Here is an 11,814-nt window from a genome sequence, read left to right as displayed (position 1 = left end):
CCTGAGTTAGACTGGAGAAATCAATTGGAAGGAGTTGGTTTTGGTAAGAGTTAGAGAACTAACTACAGTGGACAGAACAGAGACCTGGCTACAGAGGATGTATGAATGTTCCTACACATTAAAAAAGTGAGGAAGAAAATGCAGGTCGAATTGTTATGAGATTATTTTGTAGCAACCTGCAAGAAGAGACCACTTATTTGACTTGTTGCTTTTGGGAGTACTAAGCTGCAGCAACAGACAGCAAGAAAAGCTGCAGTCTTCCTGCATTTAATGTGAGATAGAGGTTCAGTCTGCATTTTCATGTGATTTCCAAGGCACCCCTATGTTGTGCCTTGTTATGTGCTATTAAAAGCATTGTTTATCTTTATGAAAACATTTTTTCTGTCCAAACCCAAGTTTTCTTCACTGCCTGCTTTGTAATTTTTCTTCCCCCCCCAAAAAAAAAGATCAAACTAATGCTTTTATCAGTTTAAAAGTCAGTCTCACTACTATCTCCTCTAGTTTTCTCCTATTGAAATAAATTGATTTTTTTCAGAGAATCTAATGCATTGTTTCCTTGTGCATATCCTAAGGAATTATTTTAACTTGCAACTGCAGAACATACTGTGATAAGGATATGAAAATCACCCACCAGAAAAACATTAGCCAGCTGCTTAACGATGATGATTTTTGTGTTGTTTAAGCAACAAAAAATTAGGATAACTTCCATTCATCCTCTTTTGTATACTCCATAACAGCAACAATTCTCATCTGATAATATTTTAATCGTCTCAGAACAGCATTTCCATCCCACTATTTGTAAAACTCATCTATAATGCACAGGTTTTGAAGTTATAAAGACCATTTGAGACATATAAAGTAATGTCCTGTGCGCTACTGTGAGTGCTGCCCCACAGCTACTGTCCCGTATCTGCTGTTCTCTACAGCCTCAAACAGGAACTGGGAACTTAACAACAGCGTGATTGAGGGGGGGAGTTATGCTCCCAGTTATGCTCCCAGAGTTAGGAAACAGCACAATATGCAAGGTAAGAGTTTTATGGCCTACATGATCAAAAGGGCACGTTCTCTGCTGGTGCTACAGGCCTGCAGGATGCTCGTTTGGATAATTTACCAGGATTTCTCTATGAGGAAAATGACCATATTCCAGAAGAATTTCCCCTTTCTGTTATTGATCCACAGGAAGGGAAGGTATAGTAAAAAGAATCCAAATTCTTTTGTAAAATACGAACATTTGGAGTATTTGAAAGTCTTGCCTTGACCTTTCCAAAATGATAATGCAGATTAATGTTTCATTTCTTAAGAACGTTTTGGTTCCCTGCTGTTGTTAATACCTTGCTGAAGGCTTAACCTGAAAATCTCTTTTCTTACCGGAGCTTTCTTCCCTGTATTAGGTGCTCTGCCTTTCTTACTGTCTGCCACTTGAGGACTGGGCTGCTGGGAGTGAAAGAAAAAAGAAATAAATCCCATGGAAAAGTCCAGAAATGACACAGACCTAAGAATTAAAAAAAAAAGGAAAAAAAACCAAAGTTGACTGAATTTTGGTCTAAAGAGATTGCAAACATTTCAGTTAGGAAATAGCTTCTTGAATACTACCAGCAACTATTCGGTTTTATTTTGTGGTAGTAACTCATTTCAAATGTTTATTTCTATGTGGGCATCACCCCAACCATCACTTGTTTTTCAAAAGATTCTCACCTAACCTATCAAAAATACAGGAATCTCAGAAATGAGAACCCAAACTCTGTACCCAGAGAAACCCAACAACCTCGCTTTGCAAAAAATGTATGCACATAGTGAGGCTGATACACTGCTGCAGAAATAGTACCTGGAGCAATACATGTTGTGTTGTGTGAGAGACTTGGCAAGAGCTGAATCATGTATTGTATATTCACTGTGACACCATTCACTCCCAGCCTACTTCTGCAGGTAAACAGAAAGTCTTTCTACGCTTAGAACAACCTTTATTCTATCTTTGTTAATTTAATATCACCAAATGGCCAATGTTTTATGTGTCCACCAAACACATCCTATTCTGTGTCACAAGACTAAGCCTGACAACAGGCTAAATGTTCCATGTTTAAGCTTAAAAAGACAATAGTAGTAGAAAGACCATATGAAGTACATCACATTATTATTACACATTTTTATTGTACCGCTTTGCCTGAAGGCTCCAACAGTCTCATCATTTCTTTCTGAATATCCAGAATTTTTTCTATGCCCTGAAATTCAACAGTAAAGATAAATTATTTAATTTTAGAAGCTTAAATCAGAAGAGAGAGAACACTGATTCTAAATGCAGATCTTAATAGAAAGTCTTTTTAAAAAAAAATAAGATAGACTTTCTTAACACAATCCCCCCACCCACAAAATGCAGTCAAGATCCAATGACAAGGACTCAGTAGCAGTGGAGTGAACAGGAATATTTAATTATGCTGATAATGGGATGGCAAGGAAAGGGGTCTCTTCTTCCCCAAAAGGAACCCTTCCCAAAGCTAACAAGTAAGCAATATCTGTGTAATATCTGAGAAGTGGGAAGATGATAATCATGGTTCACAACTGTGACTCTATCGACGACTTCCTGACTGGAAACTCTGGCAAAATTGAATGTATTTACCTTTAGAACATTTCCAGGAAGCAGGGAAAAAAATTGCTGTCTTTGTTTTAAACATTGGCGAATGAAGGAACGCTCCAATGAAATTAATCCATTGCTTTCAACACAAGACTCTTTCCTTTTCAGCTGAGTTAGTAAAAGTTTAATGCTAACTCTGTAAATCACATTTCAGATTTTCTTAATCTGTGCCAGTAAAGGAATACTGAAGGGGGCAGAAGTCAGTCACAGCTGACAACCCATCAACACAGGACGAATGGCTACGTTTTTCGCACTCCAGCAAACAGCTTGCTGCTCTCCCATGAGCACTAGGAAGCATTATGTCTTTGAAAGGTACAGAATTAGCAACCTTATTAAGAGCTCTTGGTGCCAGTTCTAAAAAGTTAAAGGAAAAGGAAAAAGAAAGAGAATCGAGCTCAGCTATTTGTTCGGGTCACCAGCGTACAAAGTAGAAATCACAGCCCTAACGTCGGCATCTTGTGCAGATACATTCTTTAATGCAACACATGGCTAAACAAAAAGAGAAGGCTGATCCAGTCTGTCTCATCCGTCCTTCTTGCCCCTTGAATAGATTTTGTTCTGCTTTGTATTCCCTTCTATCCCTACAATTTAATTTTTAAAGCCACTTATTGACAAAGATTTTATGCTTTCCTGTGAATCTGTTACAAGTTTCGTTGTTTTGTATGCTCTACCAATCAACTGATACTATTTATACCCTACTAATATAAAATCACATTCTAAACAAAATTAAAATCTCTTAGTGTTGTGTAACACATTCCCCTACGTCATCTTCAATGGACTGATTTTATCCTCTGTACTAACACATACATATTTTAACTCAAAATCTTCACGTATCTTCTTTTAAATCTTAATCTCTTCACTTCTTTTCACATTCCTTGTGTTAGAATTCTGCACCAACATTTGTTAAAACTTTGACCTTGCAAGCAAACAAAAATTGAAAAATACAGTTTGTCAGGACTATATTGAAAATATCTATATACTTATTTACATATATGGTTTATATGAAGTTTGTAGAATACATTTATAAAAATTAAAACGAAACAGTACCTGTTTGAGTGATAATTGAACTGGTGGTATAAGCATAACTTCTTTTACTAATTTCAGTTTTGCAGGTGGAGTTCTTTCACAGTTCAACAGAGTAACCATTGGGAGTGGTAGAGTCATTTCTTTAGGTGAATCCTGTAATTGAGATTACCACGTGAAAAGATAAATGTGAAAAATCAGAATAATTTCTTATATATTTTAATTATGGCACAGGGTTCAAAGACTGCTACAGCCAATGGTCTTAAGGGTGTATTATATGAAGTATATTTAATACCACTGTCACAAGGGACTACTGGCTTCGGAATTCTAGACTAATTATGATAACTGTGATAAAATCAACAAAATTATGAAAGTCACATGTACCTGATCACGTTTCAGCAGTGCAATATGTAAGTACAACGGGATGTGGCTAATGGTGGCACCAGCCTTAGCTATAGCAAGTGATGTTCCCCCAATGGCTAAGCTGCCACAAAGCACTGATTCAACGGGTTCCGCAGGTGGGATCGTCCTCTCTGCAGCTGCCACCTTCTTTCCTACGAGACAGAGAGAAAGTAGCAGCTAAATATTTCCTTGGTTTAAAACATGTGCTTATGTATCACAGTTATGTGAGTAAATATGATGTTGTCATCTCAGTATGTAGTCAATGTATTACAAAATAATGTTATTTTTAAAAAACTTAATCGTGTCAGTTGTTTTAGATTAAATGCCTCTACAAGTAAGCAAAGGATCTGTCCTCTGATGTCAAATGTATTTCAAATCCACTTATTTTGGAGATCTTTCAGTCACTGAAATCTGTATTTCTATTTATCTATGTTTATATCCAGTAATGTTATATGATTTTTCAGGTTCCTTCCATAAGGAACCTTCAGTATTCTTTATCGTCCTCTTTACATGCTCAGCTTTTGCATAGACAATTTGGAAGATTACATTATAACCTGACTGGGAACATATACACTTGATTTCTCCTGATGATGACTGTGTGAAAGATTTAGGTCTATTATAGTTGTATTTGCCAATGAGAAAACAGGTCTTTTAAATATTCCACATGCATAGTCTTGTTAAATTCTCAAAAGAACTTATTTCTCTTTCAGATAGAGTAGAGTAACTTTTGTCAAAATGCTTGAAACCCAGCAGTTCCCACTATCACAGGTATTGCCTACAGTGCTTACCTGGTTACGTGCAGTAAGCACCAAGGTGGAAGTGAGATGAAGTCTGATTCTTAAGAATGATATGCATTGGGCACTTTTTTGTAAATCTACTTTCATTCCTAATAGAAGTGCCATACAACTTTTGATTTCAATAAAATATAAATACTACAGGCTACAACTGATAATTTATGATAAAATGTTCTTAATAGGACGTTAACTGGATATGCAGATTAGGTTATACATCGTTTGCATACTATACACAGATTCTATACCTCTTACATTGAGGATGAAGAGCTACACACACAGACACTAGTAATCAAGTACTGAGCAACTCTGACAAACTGCAGTGTCTTGCAGAGATCCTTTCCACTACACCACTTTGTACCTGCATAAATTACATCATCGCTCTCTTTAGGGTCTCTTTAGCTTGGAGAAGAGGAGACTGAGAGGTGACCTAATTAATGTTTATAAATATGTTAGGGGCAAATGTCATGAGGATGGAGCCAGGCTCTTCTCAGTGATGCCCAATGGTAGGACAAGGGGCAATGGGTGTGAGCTGGAACACAGGAGGTTCCGCTTAAATTCAAGAAGGAACTTCTTTACAGTGAGGGTGACGGAGCCCTGGGACAGGCTGCCCAGGGAGGGTGTGGAGTCTCCTTCTCTGGAGACATTCAAAACCCGCCTGGACACCTTCCTGTGTGATCTCATTTAGGTTCCTGCTCCAGCAGGGGGATTGGACTGGATGATCTTTCGAGGTCCCTTCCAATCCCCAACATTCTGTGATTCTGTGATAGCTGCTACCTCTGAAAGCACTCACTACTCAAAGTCACCATCTGTTAGTGGTCTCCTGTAACAACAATAAACATTGTCTCCTAATAGTAAGGTATGGATTCTAACAATAACATTACAGTCAATGTCGCAATAAAGACAAGACAATTAGTGAAAACAAGTAATAAATGTATCAGCAGAAGCTTGACTAGAAGTATAATACACAACACAATGGTATCTGGATCGACCTGACAACTGCAGTTGTTACATTTCAGGTGAAAGGTGAATTTACTGTGCACACATCTAGCATATTAATTGATAGGTTTTACTGATAGTATATGACAGTTCAAACTAAACTGATAATAAATAACAATTTACCAAAATTTTCTGCCCTTCCAGGAAATGATAACAAACCTTTTTTTTTTTTTTTTTTTTCTGAGGGTAATGCATATATAGAGGTAACATATGTGTGGAATAATTACTGGAGGTAACTTAAAAATCAGAAAATGGCCTTGTTCACACACTAGGGAAAGGTATAGTGTCGAAGACGATCCCAGGGGAAAAATGCAACTGGTATGCAAAGAATCCTCAAGGTTGTCTCCTGGAGAGCCTGGTCTGCACATCAGTATAGGGGGTAGGAAGGGGTGGAAATCCTTTCACTAACTCCTGTAACCACTAAGACCTATGACAGTTGATATACTACCTGTTTGCAACACTGGACCAACTGTCTGGCACCCTTTAGACAAACACCTCCCTTGTGTGAACCTTGAATTATAAAAACACAAAACACCTCTGGCTCACTGAGCACCCCCTTCCCCTTACTGAGCACACGCTCTAAGTTTTGGTAACTTCTGCCTTAAAAGGGAAATGGAAGTGTTTTTACCAATCACAGTAAAGGTATGACTACAGTCACTCAAGCTCCACCTTGAAGGTACAAAATAACATAAAAACAGCCCAAAGAAAGGGGGAATTTAGGGAAGATACCATCAGGGACAAGTCAGGGAAGATACCACCGCAGAGCTCTGACCATTGGGACCAGCCGAGGGCTGAGCCTCTCATCCCCCCACAGGGACACCTCTGGGCAAGATTTACACTTTCCCGAGGACTTTCTCAGAAACTTAGAAATCTCTACAGAATTGTTTTACTAACTTAGAATCACAGAATCATAGAATGGTTTCAGTTGGAAGGGACCTTAAAGCTCATCCAGTTCCAACCCCCCTGCCATCAGCAGGGACACCTTCCACTAGATCAGGTTGCTCAAAGCCTCATCCAGCCTGGCCTTCAACACTTCCAGGGAGGAGCATCCACAACTTCCTTGGGCAACCTGTTCCAGTGTCTGACCACCCTCACAGTGAAGAACTTCTTCCTAATATCTAATCTAAACCTCCCCTCTTTCAGTTTAAAGCCATTTCCCCTTGTTTTGTCATTAACTGCCCTTACGAAAAGTCCTTCCCCAGCTTTCAGTAATTTCTAACCTTAACGCTTGTATTCACCTCTGCAGACAGTAGATTATCACTGGCAATCCACACGAATCTGTATTACTCCTGTTGCTTTATTAAAGTGCCTTATTCACTTACTGACTTGCTGCACAATTTCTCACTGGGCACCCCTAACAGGCTGTGAGAGTCCAGAGACGGTGACTGGATGGCAGGTGCAGGGCACTACCGAGTGAATCTGGCATTGGTGTGCCCGGACTGGTAGTGCCACATTGAACCGTGTCTGTCTGTAACCAGCCACACCAACCCCTGCCATGGGATGCCGCTGAATGCTGCAGGTTTAGCCATGTGAGTCCATAAATCATGGGCACAGGAGTGCAGCGCACCATCGAGTGAACCTGCTGTTGTCGGACTCGTAGGGCTCAATTGGGCATCATCCAGGATCTAAGTCCAGCCACCCCCAGCTCCTCCAGTTACCTGAGGGCAAGCTGGAACACAGAGGGGTTTATTTCCTGCCAAATTGCTTTACCACCCCTTTCACACAACACACATGGTGCTTTTCTTTCTTTTTTGGCCATGTACACTTACCCTTTTTCTCTACTCTCACATCATTTTTTTCCTTTAATAGCATTGTTTCCTTACTTCTTTTTACTCTGCACTGCCCATCATTCCCATCTCATCCCCCCTCTCCTTTCTTTTTTATTTTTCACCTCATTTCTTCCTTTTCTCAGGGTTAGCAAGAAACTTCCCTTACTCCCTCTTTCCATTCAACTTATCTTAATTCTATTTCAATTTTCCTGTTCACTTCTGTGATTCCCTTTTCTTTCCTTATAATTTTCATTTTTATTCTTCATTTGCATCCTCCTCCATTCTTATTCCTCACTCTGAAGAGTAATAACCTCCTGTCTAAGCCAACTGTAAAACAAAGGCAGAAACTCTGTTCAACCAATGCATGTGAATTATGAGGAAACTCTGTATTTCCACCTCTCATTCCTGCACTAGAAACTGCCATGATCAGAAAGATTTAGGGGAGAGTAACCAAGCCCTTTGAACGTAAGACACTGTGCTATATGTTATATAAAATATATAAAGTATTTTAGCACATTTATCAGTATGTGTATTGCAGGAAATATTAAAATCAAATGAACTAAAACCTGGTTTCGCTGCTTTTTTTTTCCCAGGTAGTGATGTTGTTGACGGAGCACATGAAGTAAGGGCACGAGTGGCTTCTGGTTCTTCTTCTTCTTCTTGCTTTTGAATTTCTTTTTTTTCTTCTACCTTTTTTGTAAAGTATTCACTGAGAGAAGAGACATAAAGATCACTTGCTCAAAATATTGTTAGACACGTGACAAGCAGATACAGGATACAGGCTAAAGAACATGGTAAGAGAAGGATTAAGGGTATCTATTTGAGCTTCTGCCACAGACTCAGTGTGTGAAGCTGGAGAAGTCAATAAACTACATTATTTCTTGGTAGTTGTCTGCAGAGTAGGTTAGACAAAAAAAAAATGACAAGCAAGTATTATAAACCTTAACACATGCTTTTTGAATCACACTGGTTTGAAAGTCAGCTCTGTGCAGACAATCTCAGCATGAAGCATGTATTTGCTTTGCATGGGTACTGACAGATCCTGTCACAACTTCATGATGTACAACAGCTTGGCCTAGGTTGCTAACCCAACAGACCAGTTGTACTCTGCTTATCTCAGTGGCTGCAAGCTCAGAAGGGGCCGAATTTCAACCACACACACAAAGTGGAAACTGCATACAGGGATCAGTCACCCAATTAAAGCCAACTATGTATGTAAGATATATAAATCAGTGTAAACAATGTATTACAATCTTATTTAGACTCACTTCAGTTGGAAGAATTTCTTTTCAGTTGAGTACTCATTCCCTTCATCAAGGTTTCCCCAAAGCTAATCCATGTGGAAGGCAATTAGGTCTGTTTGCTACAGTCTAAGCGTGTCAGCCCAACCGCCACCCCTACAGCAGAGTCATTCCCCTCAGCCATGTAGCTGGAAGAAACGCTTCCAACTACAGTAGAGGATGACAGGCCACATCACTGCTTCCAGGGTGAAGAAACACATCATAGAATCATAGAATGGTTTGGGTTGGAAGGGGCCTTAAAGATCATCCAGTTCCAACCCCCCTGCCATCAGCAGGGACACCTTCCACTAGACCAGGTTGCTCAAAGCCTCATCCAACCTGGCCTTGAACACTTCCAGGGAGGAGCAGCCACAGCTTCTCTGGGCAACCTGTTCCAGTGTCTGACCACCCTCACAGTGAAGAATTTCTTCCTAATATCTCATCTAAACCTCCCCTCTTCCAGTTTAAAGCCATTTCCCCTTGTTCTATCACTGCCTGCCCTTGTCAAAAGTCCCTCCCCAGCCTTCCTGTAGCCCCTTCAGGTACTGGGAGGCTGCTATAAGATCTCCCTGGAGCCTTCTCTTCTCCAGGCTGAACAGACCCAAGTCTCTCAGCCTGTCCTCACAGGAGAGGTGCTCCAGCCCTTATGTATCCAGGTAGGTATCTGGATACAGATATCTACCTCCAGCCAGGTATCTCCTCTAAAGTTACTGTAAAAGTACATTCAAATACATCTATGATACTTCTACCTTCCATCTTTTTTTCTTATAAAAACCAATCCTATTTCTTTGAATGGAAAACTGTGACCATTCAATTTTACTTTGGGGTGCTCCCAAGAAGAAATATTTGTACAAAAAAAATAAACGTGGATGTTTACTAAAGAAACTATGTTTCCAAAGAAACTAATTGCCTCAAGTAAGGAGCCTTTTGGAGTAGTTTGCTCAGAAAGATCACCACCAGAACCTGGTAACTGTATATATAGATATATGTAACTGTATATAACTGTATATATGTACATGTTTTCTGTGGATTAGCTCAATGCAGAAGACACACACACACAGGTCTTTCCTAACACTTTTGTTCTGCAGTGCAATGAACAGAAGAAGTGCAGTTGCAGTCTGAAAAAAACATCCCCACTGAATTAAACTGACATGGAATGAGTTTCTTAAATGGAGCTTTTGACTCATGAACATGTTCAGGTATTTTTTTTTTTCTTGAAGACCCTTATTTTTGTATCCCATGTATGAAACTTTGTAAAAAGCTGCATGGTTTTTATGTCATTATTATGAATAAATCAGGTAATATAGTGTAATGTATCTGAGACAGACACCACATCCTAAAAATATACAAAAAATCATGGTGTTTTTCATTTGCAATATAAACTAATGGCAAATATTTCAAATGCAATAATTTGCATAATATGCAAGACCTACCCAAGCATCTTATCAACTTTACACTGGTCAGTAGGCTCCAAGTCTCTCAACATGGTGTTCAGTGATTCATTCACCCATTCCACAGCAGTGTTAACAGAGTCATTTCTTTCCTTCTCATCAGCTTCCATTGTTTCAGGTAAAGCATTCTCAGGTGTTTGAGAATGAAAAGACATTACAGTGGAACAAACCCTCTGCAAAAAAATGTAAAAAGGCTTAAAACACTATTTAATTTCTAACTTGGAAATGTCATTTGAAAGACTAAGGATAAATCCTTACCAACTGTACAAGTACCTATCTCCAAATCTACTGTTTGCATCACTTAGCCTTTTCACAGATGTTATCCAAGTGACCTAAATTATAACTACTTGGGCAAAAACCTCCTGGCAGATCTGCTTTATATATATACTTTATCATCAGAACAGAATGGAGTTATTTTAAAGACCACACGGTCATCATGGCATCTTTTATTGCAGTTGTTGGCAGCCTGTTGTCACATGATTCATCAGCATTCATGCTTCATGCCATCCCTCATGATCATTTTGCCTTACTTAGGTAATTTAAAATTATCTTTCTGTGCTGCTAAAGAATAAATGATACTTAAGAAAATTCACCTAATGAAGACATCATTTACAAACATCACAGAGCTGCCTGCACTAATAGTATTAACTTATATCTATGAAATTATATTTAATTCAAGAATGAAGTAAACCACAGTTTAACTGAGGGAAAGAAGAAATAATGACTCCACCATAGCTGGAGTTGCAAAGACAGTATCTTGAATATTGTAAGAAAAAACAAAATAAAAGAAAGAAAAATGTAAAAGGAAAATGAACTTAAAGGGCTAGATATGGGGTGTAAGGAAAAACTACATGATGCATTAAGACAGACAAAAACTGAATACACAAAGATGCACCATCACATCCCACTCATAAAATAAAGTATTGTCTAATTCATGGAAAATAAAGTTTTTATAGTTCCTGCCACTATCTAACAACAGGTTTTTTTCTAAGTTACAACACTCAACTGTTGAGTCACAGGGATTAATATCCTTTTATTAATAATGGAAAATAAAATGTTCCTTAGGATGTGAGTAGAACAGTACCTCTCCCTGACACCATCTTATTAAAATAAATAAACCAGGAAGAAGCAGCCATACCTTCTCATAGTTTTGAACTGTACAGAATATTTCCACTTCTAATGTTGGCTGACCAACTCCATCAAGAACTTTTCTTCCAACTAATTTGCATATTACTGGAGCTTTTGAAAATTTAGAAAAGTAGTTAGCCTTAAATGAAAGAGAAAGAACTTCATTAAAAGTCAACTTCCATGCAAAGAGGTTTTTATTCCATTAAATATATTTCAGTCAAATCCACCATTGAGCAAATCCACTTACACATTCCAGAAGTATTCAAAATACTTCTGTTATACTGCACATTTACTTCTATATGATCTGCTTAAGAATGAGATTCCAGGGAACAGATCCAACTC

General features: G+C 38.6%; 1 protein-coding gene across 1 annotated transcript; it reads right to left on the bottom strand.

The window, feature by feature from the left end:
- Positions 1-1,368: 1,368 nt before the first annotated feature.
- Positions 1,369-11,611, bottom strand: ENO4 (enolase 4; the record flags this gene model as incomplete). Its single annotated transcript, XM_010170363.1, has 7 exons — positions 1,369-1,434; positions 2,154-2,219; positions 3,677-3,808; positions 4,037-4,206; positions 8,180-8,322; positions 10,327-10,517; positions 11,483-11,611. Coding segments are annotated over 7 exons (897 nt in total), but the record flags the coding sequence as incomplete, so codon positions are not given.
- Between the last annotated feature and the right edge of the window lie 203 nt (positions 11,612-11,814).

The sequence above is a fragment of the Antrostomus carolinensis genome, unplaced genomic scaffold (genome assembly GCF_000700745.2).
Source record: "Antrostomus carolinensis isolate BGI_N321 unplaced genomic scaffold, ASM70074v2 scaffold21316, whole genome shotgun sequence".
Taxonomy (NCBI): domain Eukaryota; kingdom Metazoa; phylum Chordata; class Aves; order Caprimulgiformes; family Caprimulgidae; genus Antrostomus; species Antrostomus carolinensis.
This window is presented reverse-complemented; position numbering and strand designations above follow the sequence as displayed.